Here is a 20,111-nt window from a genome sequence, read left to right as displayed (position 1 = left end):
TTCTTGATAATCATGAAAATTTACATGAGTGACTGCTGTATTCACGCCTAGGAAAGTAGGTATTTTTTCTCTTTTTACCTTAGTTATTCGTCTATTGTATTTACTCAATAATAATTTCATAATGATCCACCAAAAACGTGTTCACTAAACAAGGTCATGAGTTGTGATTACTATTTGTTTTTAATATTTGTGTTTCGAGGAGAGACTTGTACACTCAAGTTGCCCTGTCTCTCAGCCTTGCACATATGTACCAGTGCCTTTACTCCTATGTATGTATGCACAAGCGTGCACCCAAGCTATGCCAGGGACCCATTTTATCAACCAGCCCGTGTGAGAGGATAAACATCTGAGTGGACAGTAAATCAGCTGCTGCAACCATGATTTGAATATATGCAGGTCTTATCTGGTGTGATGGTCAGTAATGCTAACTGATACACCATATAGATGTATGATGCCAGAGATTTCTTCTCAGAAAGGAAACACACTACCATGTGCAAAACCCTAAAAGTTACTGATATATGTTGCAGGGATGGAGCTCCCTGCTGAAGTTGAGACATGGTATGGCCAAATAATGTGTAAGAAATGTTGGTTTGCACTTCAAACCATTACACATGCCTATAGACTTCAATATAGATGCCTGGAGACCAAAAACTGATTTTTGATGAATATTAAATGCTGTTAATGGAAAATACATTCGATATTTAGTGGCATTAGTATTCTGGATGATGTACATGTGTCAACTGCATGTTTGTTTATTGATTTTGTTAAAATGTTTCTGCAATGTTTGTTGTGTTTGTAGGTAGTAGTTGGTAGGCAGCCATGGACTAGGGAGGAAACGGTAATCAGAGTTATTGATAGATAAGTGTTTGTTGAATTTTTTCTCAGAAGTTGATTTATTTTTGTATGTAAGCTACAGAAACTACATGTAACAGCACATATCAGAAATAAGAAGAATGAAAAGTTTCTTCACCCATTTTCTTTCTGTCTCTTCTCTCCATGTCTTCATCGTAAAAGTACTGAGCGGAATTAATTTTTTTTGTCAAGTTAAATAAATCTTTTTTCAGACAACCTAGTTGTGGGCCAGTCAGGCCTCCTATTGTCTGTCTTTCTCATGTTAATTCTCTTGTAAAATTAATTTACAACACATATCTTCATCAGATTTCTTCATTGTGCATGTCTAATCTTCTAATTCCAGAAACGTTTCATAGATATTTCCAAGTTGTTTGTGCTATACTTAACATTCCATATTTTATGGATGACCTATTGTGTCACTGATGTACCTAAGTTAAGGATGCAGTACTCCTGAAAGACCTATATGATATGGTGATGCTTTTATTACTTCACATTTTGTTTACCCATAAAACTCTTTGATATATCTGCTATCTGAGATTTCATTCCTCCATACTCACTCAAAGGATTACACCCACCATTTAACAGCAAAACTTTGGACGACTGACCATGGAGAGGTTATCTTCTTGGTCGGTCATCTTGGATATATTTCATTTTTTTTCTTTTCAAACAGTGTTCAGTTATCCATGTTTTAGTAAGGGAAATTTCAGTTATGGTTAAACAGGGTAGAGCATTTTGAAGGAATTTTTATGAATATAAAAGTTACAGGTACGGAAGGAATTGGATTTAAAGGAATTTGACTGATATGTCTTAGGAAAGAATATAAGTAGTTTAAAAGATGTGAGATATATGATGGGTAGTTTAAGAGATAGGTAGCCATTATCTCACATAGTAAAATGTAGAATATTTCTTATTGTAAATGGTGTTTGAATATGAGCATAAATGAGAAAGTAAGATAGATGAAGTTTGAGAAGTTAGAGATGAATGTGTGAAAGTTTTTATCCATATGGATCTGAGGAATAATGATAAATTGGAAGAAAATGAAGTTGATTTGAGGTGGAAGCATTTGAAGACTGTATCAAATGAGGTCACTGCTGATATATGTGAAATTGGAAAGATAGGTTGGGGAGAGAGAGGAAGGCAGAGTGAAAAATATAGTCTGAAATATAAAGTAAAAAATGTTATATGTGAATAAAAGAGTAACCTGCATGAAAATTTGCATATATAGTGGAAGAAAATTGTAGTGAAAGCTTTTGTGGAAGGAGTTGGGTAGTTTGTAAAAAGGGGATCCAAGTGAAAAGGGAGGTGTACATGACAAGGAGAGGATATTGCTAGTGGAAGTGATTGATGGTGATAGATGTAGAAAGACTACTTCATATAATTATTGTAGCTAAAGATATACAAAATGTAAGCATTGATCAAGAGAGATGAGGGATTTGGGAGCATGAAATTGGTATTGAAGAAGAATATGAGAAGAATTATAACACAGCTGAAATATACAGAATCAATGGGTAGAGATTAGATAGTGATGAGAAAGGGTTGTACATGAAACAGCAGTTGATTGGATATGGAAAGAATGCATGGCAGCATGGTCCTGTGTCAGAATATTGGCTAAATGCAGGGAATGTTTCACTGATTAAAAGTAGCACAAAATAATGCAAAAATGAATATAGGATAAGTCTTCTAGGTATAACTATGAGTATGTGGCAAAACTGTAATAAGTTGTATTGAAATGGAATACTAGAACCTCATTTAGGTGAACAGAAAAATTCATGAAAGGAAGGAGTGAAGATTCTTGCTTTTCATTAAGTTTATGAGAAAGTTATGGAAGAAGAGAGAAAAGTGTGTGTTGCACATATGAATTTAGAAAATAAGTGTAAAGAAAACAGAAAAGAACTGTGGGAAGTCTTGATTTTGTAATGTAAATGATAGATAAATGATTGCTGTAAAGAGTTTTTATGGTGAATGTAACACATGCTTAAGAGTAGTTAATGGTATAAATAATTGGTGTTGAGTGGATATGAGGATGTTAAGGCTGGCTATTCAGTGCCATCATGATTTCTTTAAAGTACCTTTTATGGATGGGGCATAATAATGAGCTGAAGTCATTGTTCAGTACGTACCCTTGAATGATATTTCTAAAATGCTTTTAGTATACCTTTAAGTCTTACTTTGCTTATTATTGTAGGTATGGGAGATGTTCTTCAACAGCATCACAATATCATGTATAGGCAGCAGAAAACATGGGATATTGCACGAACAAGACACATGACGTGTACTGGTGTCACAGTAGGTGCTCTGTGCCATCACTGGTAAGTTTAATAGAAATATTTTCACATTGACTTGATGCTTTAGGGAAGATATACTGACCTATAAAAGTGACTCAGATTATGGAAGATTTAAAACTTTCAACTTTACTCATTGGTAGCACATATATATTAAAATCTGTTTTTGGAAATTCTGAATATATATGAAGGTCTGTTTTTACTTAGACTGTAGCATTACTTGCTATGATAACATTTTAATGATATTAAACTTTTTGTATTGAATGACATGATGGACTTAACCTTAGCCCTAGTTCTCAGCATAACATGGATAGCCAGGTTTATTTATACCTTTATTCATAAGGCATAGTCTGGACAACACAGATTTTGCTTTCTGGGTGTCATTATGTCATCTCAGTCAGTTTGAGGGCACTGGAACAATTAGACTCCGTCACAAGTAATTTTGGGATGAAGAAGTTAAACTGCTTGAGAAGGAGGATAGGAGCATTGGTGATCCTTGTAGTGAAAGTAAGTGATTTTCCATTAGAGTGTCAGAAAGTCAAGAGGAAGGCATAGAATGCTGAAGAAGAAAGCAAATGAGAGATGGGTTGAGAGGATATAAGTAAACTTCTATGAGAATAAAAAAAAATGTTCTGAAAGGAGATGAATAGTGTAAGAAGAACAAGAGAACAAATGGGAGCATCAGTGAAGAGAACAAATAGGGAAGTGGTAACAGGCAAAGAAGGAGTGAAGGAGAGATGTAGTGAGTATTTTGGGTTGTTGAAAGTGTTTGCTGATAGGGTGTAGGATGTGAATTGTTTATGACAAGGAGGTATGTAGATCAAGAGACTTATGGTGAATAGCACAGGTGAAAGGAAAGTTCTGTAAGCCTTTTGCAAGATGAAGCATGGTAAAGTGGTTGAAGTGGCTGGGATTGTGGTAGAATTGCTCAAGAAATGGGATGATGGTGTTGTTGATTTACTAAGATTTTCACTCTATATATGGCCCAAGGTGAGGAGCTTTTGGACAAGCTGAATGCCAGTAGAGTGCCCTTAAATAAATTCAAAGGGGACAAAATGTGATTGCTTGAAATACAGTGGCATAAGTCTGTTGAATATACATGGTAAATTTTATGGGAGGTTTTCTAGCCCCCCGCTCCCATACCCCTTATTCGCCTTCAACGACATGTGGAGAATGCATGGAAGTGTTTTAGATACCTGGGAGAGGATTTAGCAGCAGTTGGAACCATGGAAGCAGAAGTAAGTCACAGGGTGGGGGAGGGGGCAAAGGTCCTGGGAGCATTGAAGAATGTGTGGAAGGTGAGAATGTTATCTTGGAGAGCAAAAATGGCTATGTTTGAAAAAATAGTGGTTCCAACAACATTATATGGCTGCGAGGCACGGGCTGTAGATAGGGTCGTGTGGAGGAGGGTGGATGTGTCGGAAATGAAATGTTTGAGGACAATGTGTGGTGTGAGGGTGGCTTGATTAAGTAGTGAAAGAGTAAGAGAGATGTGTAGTAATAAAGAGTGTGGTTGAGAGAGCAGAAGAGGGTGTATTGAAATGAATTGGTCACAAAGAGAGAATGCATGAGGAAATATTGACAAAGAGGATACATGTGTCAGAGGTGGAGGGAATTAAGAGAAGTGGGAGACCAAATTGGTGGTGGAAAGGTGGAGTGAAAAAGATTTTAAACAATACAGGAGGGTGAAAGGCATGCAAAGAATGGAGTGAATTTGAATGATGTGGTATACCGGGGTCGACGTGCTGGCAATGGATTGAGTCAGGGCCTGGATGTGAAAAGGGAGCCATGGTTTCGGTGCATTACACATGATAGCTAGAGAGTGAGTGTGAACAAATGCAGCCTTTGTTGTCTTTTCCTGAGTGCTACCTCGTGCGTGCGGGGGGAGGGGTGTGCCATTTCATGTTTGGTGGTGTGGCAGTGGGAATAGATGAAGGCAGCAAGTATGGATATGTACATGTGTATATATGTATGTGTATGTATATGTTGAAATTTATAGGTATGTATATGTGCATGTTTGGGCGTTTATGTATATACATGTGTATGTGGGTGGGTTGGCCATTCTTTCGTCTGTTTTCTTGCGCTACCTCGCTAATGCAGGAAACTGCGACACACATTCAACAAACCTTCAAAATATTCACTCCATCTCCTTCTCACATCACCACTACTTATTACCTCCCCATTAGCCCCCTTCACCAATGTTCCCATTTGTTCTCTTGTTTTATGCACTTTATTTACCTCCTTCCAAAACATTTTTTTATTCTCTTTTTACTGGTCGAGATGGTGTGCGAAGTGAAAGGGTTAGGGAGAAAGGTTTGGTGAACAGAGAAGAGGTAATGAAAGCTTTGCGGAAGATGAAAGCTGGCAAGGCAGCGGGTTTGGATGGTATTGCTGTGGAGTTTATTAAAAAAGGGGGTGACTGTGTTGTTGACTGGTTGGTAAGGATATTTAATGTATGTATGACTCGTGGTAAGGTGCCTGAGGATTGGCGGAATGCATGCATAGTGCCATTGTATAAAAGTAAAGGGGATAAAGATGAGTGCTCAAATTACAGAGGTATAAGTTTGTTGAGTATTCCTGGGAAATTATATGGGAGGGTATTGATTGAGAGGGTGAAGGCATGTACAGAGCATCAGATTGGGGAAGAGCAGTGTGGTTTCAGAAGTGGTAGAGGATGTGTGGATCAGGTCTTTGCTTTGAGGAATGTATGTGAGAAATACTTAGAAAAGCGAATGGATTTGTATGTAGCATTTATGGATCTGGAGAAGGCATATGATAGAGTTGATAGAGATGCTCTGTGGAAGGTATTAAGAATATATGGTATGGAAGGCAAGTTTTTAGAAGCAGTTAAAAGTTTTTATTGAGGATGTAAGGCATGTGTACGAGTAGGAAGAGAGGAAAGAGATTGGTTCTCAGTGAATGTAGGTTTGCGGCAGGTATGCTTGATGTCTCATGGTTGTTTAATTTGTTTATGGATGGGGTTGTTAGGGAGGTGAATGCAAGAGTTTTGGAGAGAGGGGCAAGTATGTAGTCTGTTGTGCATGTGAGAGCTTGGGAAGTGAGTCAGTTGTTGTTCACTGATGATACAGCGCTAGTGGCTGATTCGGGTGAGAAACTGCAGAAGCTGGTGACTGAGTTTGGTAAAGCGTGTGAAAGAAGAAAGCCGAGAGTAAATTTGAATAGGAGCAAGGTTATTAGGTACAATAGAGTTGAGTGACAAGTCAAATGGGAGGTAAGTTTGAATGGAGAAAAACTGGAGGAAGTGAAGTGTTTTAGATATCTGGGAGTGGATTTGGCAGCAGATGGAACCATGGAAGCAGAAGTGAGTCACAGGATGGAGGAGGGGGCGAAAGTTCTGGGAGCGTTGAAGAATGTGTGGAAAGCGAGGACATTATCTCGGAAAGCAAAAATGGGTATGTTTGAAGGAACAGTGGTTCCAACAATGTTATATGGTTCCGAGGCATGGGCTATAGATAGAGTTGTGTGGCGGAGGGTGGATGTGTTGAAAACAAGATGTTTGAGGACAATATGTGGTGTGAGGTGGTTTGATCAAGTAAGTAATGAAAGGGTAAGAGAGATGTGTGGTAATAAAAAGAGTGTGGCTGAGAGAGCAGAAGAGGGTGTTTTGAAATGGTGAGGAAAGATTGACAAAGAGGATATATGTGTCAGAGGTGGAGGGAATGAGGAAAAGTGGGAGACCAAATTGGTGGTTGAAAGATGGAGTGTAAAAGATTTTGAGCGATCGGGGCCTGAACATGCAGGAGGCTGAAAGGTGTGCAAGGAATAGAGTGAATTGGAACGATGTGGTATACCAGGGTTGACGTGCTATCAGTGGATTGAACCAGGGCATGTGAAGCGTCTGGGGTAAACCATGGAAAGTTTTGTGGTGCCTGGATGTGGAAAGGGAGCTGTCGTTTTGGTGCATTATACATGACAGCTAGAGACTGAGTGTGAAAGAATGTGGCCTTTGTTGTCTTTTCCTAGCGCTACCTCGTGCACATGCGGGGGTAGGGTGTTGTCATTTCATGTGTGGCGGGATGGCGACGGGAATGAATGAAGGCAGCAAGTATGAATTATGTACATGTGTATTTATGTATATGTCTGTGTATGTATATATATGTATACGTTAGAATGAATAGGGATGTATATGTGCGTGTGTGGACATGTACGTATATACGTGTGTATGTGGGTGGGTTGCACCATTCTTTCGTCTGTTCCCTTGCACTACCTCACTAATGCGGGAGACAGCAACAAAGTATAATAAAAAGAAATAATGAATCATAGGGTGGGGAAGGGGGTGAAAATTCTGGGAGTGTTGAAAAATGTGTGGAAGTCGAGAACATTATCTCGAAAAGCAAAAATGGGTATGTTTGAAGGAATAGTGGTTCCAACAATGTTATATGGTTGCGAGGCGTGGGCTATGGGTAGAGTTGTGCGGAGGAGGGTGGATGTGCTGGAAATGGTATGTTTGAGGACAATATGTGGTGTGAGGTGGTTTGATCGAGTAAGTAATATAATAGGGTAAGAGAGATGTGTGGTAATAAAAAGAGTGTAGGTTGAGAGAGCAGAAGAGGGTGTTTTGAAATGGAAAAAGAGAGCATCCTTTAGGTTCCTCATGGAGGGAATAAGTCTTAGGGATTCCTTATGAAGGGGGAAGAGTCTTTGTGGTTCCTGATAAGGGGGAAGAGAGCCTTTAAAGTTCTGCATAATGGGAGAAGAGTCTTTGGGATCCCTCATTAGGGGGAAAAAAGCCTTTGAGGTTTTTTGGAGAATAGTGTCAGTAGAGTTCCATGTGATGGAGGAGAGAGTCTTTTGGGTTTATTATGAGGAGGAAGAGATTCTTTAGGGTTTCTCATGAGGGAAAGAATGACTTTAGGGTTTCTTATGAGGTAGAACCGTGTATTTGGGATTCCTCAAGAGAAGGAAGTTTAAAGATTTAACTTGAAAACAGTATCAATCAGCAGGATGCTATAAACTTTGGGAAGTCGAGGTTTTAAGGTTATCAGATTTTGATAGAGTATATTATCTCTATCGATGTCTATAATGTATTTATCCAGTTGTCTGTTAAACGAAACTTTTGGTTTTAAAACCATGATGATTAATGCTTATGTGGATAGAAATGTTTAACTGTGTCTTTTTTTGTTTCTGTTTACAAGGCTCCAGTCACAAACAAAAGTCCACATAAGGCTTGGTCTTAATTGAAATATGAAGAGGTTAATGGAAGGAAAAAAGATGAGATGGGAAAAATTTACAAATATTGTTGGAAGTTAGAAATCTGTCTTTTACAATGTTTCAGGTCAAAGTTATTGGTAATGAAATGAGAAGCTATCTGTCTTTTACAATGTTTCAGGTCAAAGTTATTGGTAATGAAATGAGAAGCTAGAGAATTCCAAAGCTTCATCATAGGGAAAGGAATAGTTATCAAAATGGCCCATCCTTCAGTTGCCAATAGCCATACAGTCATCATATGATGCAGTAGCTTTCCAAGTATTGTGTGGTATAGCTAGTGGTGGGGGCACACAAGCAGCTGGCTCTCACAAGCAAAAACCATAGTAATACTTGTAGAAGAAGTAAACAGAACTAACATTGTTGCATAAGGCAAGTGGCTCAAGTTCTGAAGTTAGTAAGCCTGTGAGAGTTTTTAAGTCAGATCTCTTTTGACTTCAACCTGTCAAATAAGGATGCAGAGCTAGAACCACCCCAGATATGGAAGCAGTATTCAGTATAAGGATGGATCAGTCCTCTGTATAAACAGAACAATTGTTCAAAATAAAAGAAATTTCAACATCCATAATTTGAAGAAAAGAAGTTTTGACATCTAAATAGGACTTTCAGTTTCGTAGAGGCATACTTGACTATTTCTGCAAAGTGGGGTTTCCAGGATAGGAGATGAGTGTTACAATATACCAAGTATGTTCAGTGAGTCAACAGGTGGAATTATAGAACTGTTGACAGAAAGAGGGAAGTCGTGAGGAATTTTTGATAAAAAGATGGACAGAAATTGGGCTTTGGGGGCAATAAACTTTACCAGATTTCATCAGCCTTACTGAGATATTGTGTCCAAGTTTATGAAGGAAGTTGTGTTGAGGTTGAGATGCATATTGAGTGATAGAAGAAGGAGCAGAATTGAAAGATGTGGAGGAATGCAGTGTTGAGCCATCAGTGTAAGGGGGCATTTTATTATTTGTGGAAAAAAAGGAAGTCAATGATTAAGAGGAAAATAGGTGTAAAAAACAGGACAGAACCTTGAGGGACACTGCTGTTGATGGAGAAAGGGGGAGAGGCTGAAACAACAACCAAGGAGACAGATCAGAGAGGAAGTTAGATACGAGGAAGCAAAGTGAGAGAGGGAATCCATAAGAGGGGAGCTTAGAAATGAAATGCTGATGCCACAACCTATCAGAAGCTCTGGATATATCAAGGGCATCTACATAGGATTCCCCAAAATCTTTTGGGGATGATGAGTAAATAACAGTAGGATAGGAAAGAATATCACTTGTGGATCTCACCTTATGGAAGTCATGCTGGTGATCAGAGAAAAGACAGTTAGATTCAAGGTATCTAAGGCTATGGGAGTTGAGGAGGAAGTGGTAGATTTCAAGTAAGATGATGATAGTTAGATTGTTTAGAATAGTCACCCTTCTTAATGATGGATTGTATCAACACATGTTCCCAAGAAGTGAAATTTCCAGTTTTTAAACAGAACAGAATAGACAAGCAAGCAAGCACAGGAGCAAGTTCAGAGGCACACTTTCAGTACATGAGGATGGATACCATAAGGACCATAAGCTTTGCTTGTGTCCAGAGAGTGAGGAGCACGTTTTGGACAGTTCGAAGGGGCATAGGATTAGTAAGAAGAGCATCATAGGGTGAAGGAATGTTAGTCATCCAAGGTAGAGCTAGCAGAGAAACAGGAACCACAGAGAGTTGCTTTGTGTACAGGAGAGACCTGCTACAGTGCTGTCAGAATGGAAGAATGAAAGAAATGTAAGCGACAGAAGTTGTTAGCGATGCCCTTTGCAATAGATTAGAAAGACCTATCAGTAGATGATAAGGAGAGGTTATCGCATATCTTTTGAATAAAGAATACTTTGCCTCAAAATCAGATTTACAGTACTAATTTTGGCAAATTATAATTAGTGATAAAATATTATGCCTTTTTTGATGATACAGCTCATTTTAGCTAAAACATAGTAGCCTTTGAATAACTCTTGTGTTAGTGGGCACTGTTTTTATATATTATGATTAGAATGTTTACAGGATTTTTTTTCATTTACAGGTACATATTGCTCGACAGAAAACTGCCAGGACGGACACTAAAAGTTGTGATAAAGAAGCTGCTGGTTGACCAATTGCTGTTCTCTCCAGTGTGTCTCACAGTATTCTTCCTGTCCCTTGGGGTCTTTAGAGGAGGTGATTGGGAAGAGTTCTTTAGTAATCTTCGTCATAAGGGCTGGAGGTTGTATGCTGCAGAGTGGCTTGTGTGGCCCCCAGCGCAGATAGTAAACTTTTACTTGCTTCCAACAAAATATCGTGTACTGTATGATAACACAATATCTCTTCTCTTTGATATTTACACCTCACGTGTTTGCTATGACATTAAGATACCAAAGGAGGGAGACGATTCTGAAGTAAATGAGAATGATAAGGAGCTTTTTAGAAATACCTCAGATATATATTTGGATAATGAAGACTTGGCAAGAAAATCTATGGATTAATTGCATATATTAAAACCCAAAAAATCACTGTCATTACCACTGAGTGAATGGTTACCCAAAGAATTACTTTTGAGAAAATATTTTGTCTACTGGTATGAGTTGTATGAATGTTATATAAGTCCATTGTACTGAATCGGTGAAGTGTGAATGATGTTTCACCTGTGTATCTATGTTGTGCTCTTATTTGATTGCTTTGTATGGTTGGTTATAAAAGAAGGGAATCTTAGCACTACATGTATGTATGTTCTTGGATTTAATGGCTATCAATAACTTAAGATAATTCAGCCAGAATCTGTAACATACATCAAACATACAAAGTACAAGTATTACAGGTGGAGTACAGCAACAGTTCCTTTGTGTTCTTAATCTTTTTGAATGTGCTCACCTCTTTATGTGAAATCTGTTTATTGAATTTTTTTGGCCCTTGTATATAATTAGATATTGTTGATATTCATTTTTGTTATTTTTGGGGCTATTTCTGTTGAAATTGTAAATTTTCATACTTATTTTTTTGCTCCTGTATATAACTGAATATTGTTGATATTTATTTGTTTTATTTTTGTGCTATTTCTCATGAAATTGTAAATATACATATATATTATGTAAATATACATATATATTTACAGAATAAATGAATTATATTATTATTTGCTTCAATTCCCTGTGGACTTCTATTTATAAGGCTTTATTTTCTCTAGCATTTTATTCTAAAATTTTGGTTTACGGCAAGGCTAAAAGATAAATCATTTCACTGTTATAATGAAAATTACAGCCCTGTGCATACCTTTCATCTGTATTTGATGATATATGTAAAGGTAAAACTGGTGTTGAGAAATTTAGTTTTTTTAGCATCAAAAGGGCGAGATGAAGCCACTCTAGCTTCTCATCTGTTAAGCAAACATTGGTTTTGACTACAGATTATACAATATAGAAAGTGAGAATGTAAGAGTTGAATATTAAAGATTAGTGCAAAAATAAAGAGAATATATTGGTAAGAGACAGAAAGAATATTGAAAACTATGCAAAGTTCATGAACATAAGGAAGTATGATATCTGTGTTAGATCTAGGAGGATGAACTGGAGGTCAGACAGAATATTTGAGGAAGATTGAATAACACCGGTGACAGGGAAAGTAAAATACATTAAGCCACGAGTGTAGATTGAATAACTGAAAAGATATGGTGAAAAGTGAGTGAAGTGAAATATAACAAAATAAACTATTGGTGGAAAAGTTTGTCAAGAGTAAACGGAAAGGTATGTGTTAGGGTTGTGTTTGAGAAAATCAAAAGACTTATGTATCTTAAGGTGGGTAAGTTGGATTTATCAAGGGTAGAGGTCTTATGTGAATTAGACATTCGGCACAAAAGTGATGGCAAGGAAAATATTTTAAATGCAAAAGGAGTAAATGGACTGTGGAATGAGTCACAAATGTCTGGAGTTGGGATCAAGTTGCTTGGGGAGGGGTACCTAAAGGATTTCTGAGAGTAAGATTAGGTAAAAGACCTGCTAAGTGGTATACAGTTGAGACTAGGGTGAAATAAGCATTTTGTCATTCTGGTCACTGCATGGATAGATATTTGAGGAAGGTGTTGACAAAAAAAAGTAATTTATAGAAGTTGGCCTAATACTGGAGGATGGAAGATGGTAGAAGGTTGGGAGCTGTATTCAGATGATACTACATGAATAGGGGAAATATGAGGTCTTATTTTGAGATGAAATTTGAAGAGTGTGACAGGAAGGATGAGTGAATACTAAGGTATGACAATGTTATATTGTCTGTTGTTTAATTTCCACAGAGATGAAATTTTGAGGGAGTATTTCTGGAAGTATTTATAGATGTAATATAGGACTGGAAAAAGAGAGAGGGAAGTAATAGTCGGGCATAGTGTTATATGCAGATATTACACAAGATAGAGACTGAGTGTGAACAAATGTGGCCTTTTTTGTCTGTTTTCCTGGCACTACCTTGCAGAAGCAAGGGGAAGTGCAGTTTCCTGTAGGGCAGGGTAGCACCAGGAATGGATGAAGGAAAGCAAGTATGAATATGTATACGTGTATGTAAATGTATATTTCTGTTTATGTATATGTATGTATATGTGCGTGTATGTGCATCAGATTGGGGAAGAGCAGTGTGGTTTCAGAAGTGGTAGAGGATGTGTGGATCAGGTGTTTGCTTTGAAGAATGTATGTGAGAAATACTTAGAAAAGCAAATGGATTTGTATGTAGCATTTATGGATCTGGAGAAGGCATATGATAGAGTTGATAGAGATGCTCTGTGGAAGGTATTAAGAATATATGGTGTGGGAGGCAAGTTGTTAGAAGCAGTGAAAAGCTTTTATCGAGGATGTAAGACATGTGTACGTGTAGGAAGAGAGTAAAGTGATTGCTTCTCAGTGAATGTAGGTTTGCGGCAGGGGTGTGTGATGTCTCCATGGTTGTTTAATTTGTTTATGGATGGGGTTGTTAGGGAGGTGAATGCAAGAGTTTTGGAAAGAGGGGCAAGTATGAAGTCTGTTGGGGATGAGAGAGCTTGGGAAGTGAGTCAGTTGTTGTTCGCTGATGATACAGCGCTAGTGGCTGATTCATGTGAGAAACTGTAGAAGCTGGTGACTGAGTTTGGTAAAGTGTGTGAAAGAAGAAAGTTAAGAGTAAATGTGAATAAGAGCAAGGTAATTAGGTACAGTAGGGTTGAGGGTCAAGTCAATTGGGAGGTAAGTTTGAATGGAGAAAAACTGGAGGAAGTAAAGTGTTTTAGATATCTGGGAGTGGATCTGGCAGCGGATGGAACCATGGAAGCGGAAGTGGATCATAGGGTGGGGGAGGGGGCGAAAATCCTGGGAGCCTTGAAGAATGTGTGGAAGTCGAGAACATTATCTCGGAAAGCAAAAATGGGTTTGTTTGAAGGAATAGTGGTTCCAACAATGTTGTATGGTTGTGAGGCGTGGGCTATGGATAGAGTTGTGCGCAGGAGGATGGATGTGCTGGAAATGAGATGTTTGAGGACAATGTGTGGTGTGAGGTGGTTTGATCGAGTAAGTAACGTAAAGGTAAGAGATGTGTGTGGAAATAAAAAGAGCGTGGTTGAGAGAGCAGAAGAGGGTGTTTTGAAATGGTTTGGGCACATGGAGAGAATGAGTGAGGAAAGATTGACCAAGAGGATATATGTGTCGGAGGTGGAGGGAACGAGGAGAAGTGGGAGACCAAATTGGAGATGGAAAGATGGAGTGAAAAAGATTTTGTGTGATCGGGGCCTGAACATGCAGGAGGGTGAAAGGAGGGCAAGGAATAGAGTGAATTGGATCGATGTGGTATACCGGGGTTGACGTGCTGTCAGTGGATTGAATCAGGGCATGTGAAGCGTCTGGGGTAAACCATGGAAAGCTGTGTAGGTATGTATATTTGCGTGTGTGGACGTATGTATATACATGTGTATGGGGGCGGGTTGGGCCATTCCTTTCGTCTGTTTCCTTGCGCTACCTCGCAAACGCGGGAGACAGCGGAAAAAAAAAAAAAAAAAATATATATATATATATATATATATATATATATATATATATATATATATATATATATATTTTTATATATATATATATATATATATATATATATATTTTTATATATATATATATATATATATATATATATATATATATATATATATATATATATATATATATATATGTGTGTGTGTGTGTGTATGAGTGGATGGGACATTCTTCGTCTGTTTCCTGGCACTACCTCACTGATGCGGGAAACAGTGGTTAAGTATAATAAATAAATAACATAATAACTATGAGGATAAGGAAAACATGAGGATCTTTGCTTACTTTGTGAGGGAATCTGAAGAGTGCATATGGAATGGAAGATGAAAATGGCTTTTCACAGGATTAAGACAAGTCATGTTGTGAAGAGCTTGAGATATACATAGTTACATATACATACATATACATACAATGAAGAGCTTGAGATATACATAGTAGATGGTAAATTTAAAGAACAGAAGATTTCAGTTACCTACGAAGAAATCTTTAATAAAACTGATGAATGCTAGTGTATCTTAGGTGATGAAGAGTTGGCAAGTTTTAAAGAGAAAAAGTATAAGTTTACGGAAGCAGCAGAGCTCATCAGAAGGTATTGCTCAACAAGCCATGATGGTTGACATTGGTTTTCAGTCACAAAAAGAGAGCTTGCACAAACCATGGAGATAAATTTCCCTAAGATTAGAATGAGAGGAGAGAATTAATACAAAGATGAACTATGTCAGAACGAGATACAAAACAGAAAGGAATGGTTGTGAAAATGAGATTAAGAAGAAAGACCAAGAGAATAGATTGATTGAACGTTTATCTTTTTTTAGATGGAGGCTTCAGTCAAGAACAAAAGTCCATATCAAGTCCAGGCCTCAGATGAAACAGAGAAAGGTTAATGATGGGTTAAAAGAAGAGACAGGAAAGTATTTATGAATTTTGGAGGAAGTGAAACACCTGTCTTTAAAAAAAAATCAGTGTACTGGATTTCTAATAATCAAAATGATAAAATCCTTTTACGTACAATCTAAAGTATCTAAATCATATCTTGTATAAAGTATTGTTTTCCTAAAGGAAACCAATAAAATTCAAAATCATAATACAAAACTGAGCGTAATGAGAATGGTTAAGAATTTTCCTCTAGATGCTGAGAACACCACATGTTTCCACAAAATGAGGTCAACTTAGTTTTCTACCATTAAGGACCGAGAGAGTTTATCTAGCATACAGTGGACGTGTCCGATGTGGAAATACAACATGAGGGGGCAGGGTGTCTAGAGAGATGCAAGCAAGAACGAGTGCAGTGAACAGTTCATGGATAATAATGTAGGAATTTCCATGAGTGCCATAATGGATAGTGGCATACGTATTTGATATAGATTGACAAAAAAGAGAAAACCAGACTTCATCAAGGGATGCAAAGATATTAGATGGAAAGATGAAGGTGAAGGAAAAATATCACCTGAAACCCCATAACAGACTCATTCGAAAACATTTAAACAATTAATTTGAACTTCTGAAAAGCCAAGGAAAGTAGTGGAAGTGAAGAAAAATACGGAAAACTAAAATACCATTGCGTTTTCAACAAAGAAGCTATCTGCAGTTAAAGAATGTAAAGAAAAAGGAGAATCAATACAACCAGTGTTGAAACAGAAGTTTATCACTAGCAAAATGATCAATCTGGAAATGGTGAAACAAGGATCCATAAATGTTTATGTAGAGCATACAAATAAATTCCAATGTACAAAATGCATTCCGATCAACGTAGATCTAAATGAAACTGTGAGGTACTTTCTATTCTTTGACAGCAGAGTGAATGGGGACTAGTGCAAGCCTCTTTTTTTTCTTTTTTGCTTTCGCTGAAATGTTACCGCTCAACAAGGAGTATATATGCAGTGAAAGCACGTATGATCTTAGAATTATCTTCAACATCTGGAGATGGTGTTCAAGCTTACAAAAAGGATGCTGTCGATTTTAAAGGCCATACAGTCGATAGGCCTCTCTAACCGTAATAACCAACTAATCCGTGGGTCACACTCTTATCATTCGAATTCTAAAATAACTTCGTCTTTTTGAGGCGTCCTTAGGCCACTCATCTATTCAAGGTAACCTTTACGTGAAGAATACAGTGGTCTTTCATTTAAGATGAGGCGAAATGCTAGAATGGTAGTGTTACCCCTACGAGAAAACGTTTCGGTGTAATACAACCAAAGAAAATGATATTTTAAGGTATTCTACCTTCAGATTCATCGTTCTACTAACAGATGATGTTTATTTCCAACATATTTTGCAGCATTACAGGGAACAAAATATATAAACTAATTGTGACTGATAGTAGCATCACTAAATACAGGATGATGATTACATACATAAGATTTGCACTAAGATCTGATACTTTCTATATCGCTGAGAAGACCTTTGTGGAAATGATCAAAACGGTAGGTATCTTAGGCTTGAAATAAAAGCCAGAGCAGCAGGAAATATCCCGGAACGTCACTTTAACATTAGCGAATTAATAAAACTTAAGTATCGTGAAGAAACTCAAAATGGTAACAACTTATATTTCATTATGATTGAATTTAACAGATCCTGGCCAAAAGATTACAAAAAAACCCCGAAACATCAGGCTCCGTAACCCTTGGCTCACTTAAACCGATGCATTTTACAATCAATATGATCAACGCGATCATAAGGAAAAAAAACACACCAAAACCATCTTCATAACTCAGTTCCGGGCTCGAAGGTCTCAGCTCAGCGAAAATGGCACACAGACAGTGGGGTATCTAGGGTATGGCAGGTGCCCTAGGCGCCACTTGAAGAGGGGCGCCACTCAACAGGTTTGTTTTTTTGACATATGCTACCCGATTGACATTTTCAACAGTTTGGTTTTGTGAGACAGAATAGAAACTCGCCTACTTTTCAACTATCGTAATATTTTGCTATCAGTTGCATTACCGCTTCTACGTTACAATTTTGATTAAATAAGTCTTTAAGTCTTTAAGAGTTAATATAAATCTAAGTTTAGCTTAACTCTTCACAGTTTATTATTACACTGTATATATTCTTAAATACATCCACTGTATGTGCATTTTTTATCACGCCAGGGGCGCAATTTCAGTGCTTGCCATAGGCGTTATTTCCACTAGATACGCTCCTGCATAGAGGTATTTTTTTTTAGCTCAAAATGCGTTTTGTTTCAAAACAGAAAGATAAGATATTCAAGCACTTCTATACCTAAAATAATCATGGAAAATCTATCATAATGCTCTAATTTACCGATATATACTCATTAAATACGATGCAAGGGAACAGAAACATTTTAAAATTGACTTCATATAAAAGCTTAACCAAGTGTCATTAGGAGAACTAAACATTATTTTAAACCATATTTGTACTCAGCATGAAATATACTTCTTATAATGAATTTTTGAAGGAAACCTTTTTTTTTCTTTTGAGAAAAATACCAAAAACTGAAGATAATGGTTCAGGGTATTTTTAGCTCCCAAAACTTTTTGTTTCAAAATTGAAAGATAACATATTCAAACACATTTATACTTGAAATAATCATAGTTAATAAATCATAATGCTCTCAGTTACCGATACATACCTAGTGAATAAGATGCAAAGGGTCAAAAGATATCTTTAAATTTATTCTATTTAACAACTTAACTGAGTGTCATTAAAACGACTAAACGATATCTTAACACCATATTTGTATTCAACACGAAAAATACTTCTTACGTTAAGTTTTTAAAGGAAATCTATCTTTCTGAGTAACATACCAATTATTGAAGGTAATAAAAGGTTCTAGGAATTTTTTAGTCCAAAAAACGTTTTGTTTTACAATTAAAATAAGATATTCAAATACTTCTATGCTTGAAATAATCATAGAAAATATATCAACATGCTCTGAGTCACAGATACATACCCAGTAAATACGATACAAAAGATCAGCACCATTTAGAATTTAATTCATTTAACAGCTAAACTGAATGTCATAACGACGACTAAAAGATATTCTAAAACCAGATTTGTATTCAGCATAAAATACACTTCTCATAATGAGTTTCTAAAGAATATCTATTTTTCTGAGAAAAATGCCAATAACTAAAAAGGCAATACTTCCAGGAACGTTTTGGCTCCAAAAACTTTTTATTTCGAAATTGAAATATAAAATATTCAAACACCTCTATACTTGAAATAATCATGGAAAATATATCATAAAGTTCTCAGTTACCGACACATACCTAGTAAAAACAATTCAAAGGAGCAGAAAATAGTCTAAAATTGACTTTATTTAGCAGTATAAGAGAATATCATAAGAAGACTAAACGTATTTTAACACCAGATTTGTATTAAACATGAAAAATACTTCTTATAATGAACTTTTAAAGGATATATATATATATATATATATATATATATATATGAACATAGTGCATTGAAACGCGCACTTCATAGAACATACAAACCTCCAACAGCCAGGATCGAACCCGGGACCCCTGTGTAAGAGGCGGGAATGCTAACCGTTAGGCTATGGGACTGGCTAATAGGAAACAACTATTCGAATATTATGTACTCGAATACACTTCGTCTCACGTTGGTGAGCAACGGGGTCTACATCGGTTATTTCCCATCAGGCGCACATAGCCAGCAGATAGCATTTTACCGAACCTAGCATTTTACCTAACTAACTATAAAGACGACTAAACTATATTCTAATATCATATTTGTATTCAGCCCAAAACATACTCCTCATAATGAGTTCTTAAAGGAAATCTATTTTTCAGAAAAAAAATTCCAAAAATTTATGGTAATACTTAAGGGTATTTTTTGGCTCAAAAAACTTTTTACGAAACTGAACCATAAAATATTCAAACATTTCTATACTTGAAATAATCATGGAAAAAATATCATAATGCTGTCATTTACCGATACATGACCAGTAAATACAATGCAAAGCAGCAGAAAATATTTCAAAATTGACTTTTTTAACAGCTTAAATGAATGTCATAAAGAAGACTAAACGATTTTTAACATCAGGTTTGTATTATGCATGAAAAATACTTTTTATAACGAGTTTTTAAAGGAAATCTATTTTACCAAGAAAAATGCCAAAAATTGAAGGTAATAGTTCAGGGGATTTTTAAGCTCAAAAATTTTTTTGTTTTAGAATTGAAAGATAAGATATTCAAACACTTCTATAGTTGAAGTAATCATGGAAAATATATCAAAATTATCTTAGTCACCGATACATACCCAGTAGATACGATGCAAATGATCAGAAAACATTTCAAATTTAATTCACTTAACAGCTTAATTGAATGTCATAAAGACGTCTAAAGGATATTCTAACACCAGATTTGTATTAAACATAGAACATACTTCTCATAATGATTTTAAAAAAAAAAAATCTATTTTTCTGATGAAAATGCCAAAAACTAAATGTAATACTTCAGGGTATTTTTTGGCTACAAAAACTTTTTGTTTCGAAACTGAAAGATAGAATATTCAAACACTTCTATACTTGAAATAATTATGGAAAATATATCATAAAGCTCTTAGTTACCAATACATACCCAGTAAATACAATGCAAAGGAGCAGAAATATATCTAAAAATTTACCTTATTTAACAGCATAAATGAAAGTCATTGAGACGACTAAACTATATTATAACATCAGATTTGTATTATGCATGAAAATTACTTCTTATAATGAGGTTTTACAGGA

General features: G+C 36.4%; 1 protein-coding gene across 1 annotated transcript in view; it reads left to right on the top strand.

Annotated features, from left to right (window-relative positions):
* Positions 1-11,495, top strand: part of LOC139760375 (mpv17-like protein 2) — a 12,690-nt gene extending 1,195 nt beyond the window's left edge. Inside the window, exons 2-3 of the mRNA XM_071683474.1 lie at positions 3,038-3,161; positions 10,414-11,495. Coding sequence (XP_071539575.1) covers positions 3,038-3,161; positions 10,414-10,852 — 563 coding nt within the window. The 3' untranslated portion in view covers positions 10,853-11,495. The remainder of the gene's footprint in view (positions 1-3,037; positions 3,162-10,413) is intronic.
* The last annotated feature ends 8,616 nt before the right edge of the window (positions 11,496-20,111 follow it).

The sequence above is a fragment of the Panulirus ornatus genome, chromosome 3 (assembly GCF_036320965.1).
Source record: "Panulirus ornatus isolate Po-2019 chromosome 3, ASM3632096v1, whole genome shotgun sequence".
In the NCBI taxonomy this organism is placed as follows: domain Eukaryota; kingdom Metazoa; phylum Arthropoda; class Malacostraca; order Decapoda; family Palinuridae; genus Panulirus; species Panulirus ornatus.
The sequence above is the reverse complement of the archived record's forward strand: the minus strand, read 5'-3'. Positions and strand labels throughout refer to the sequence as shown.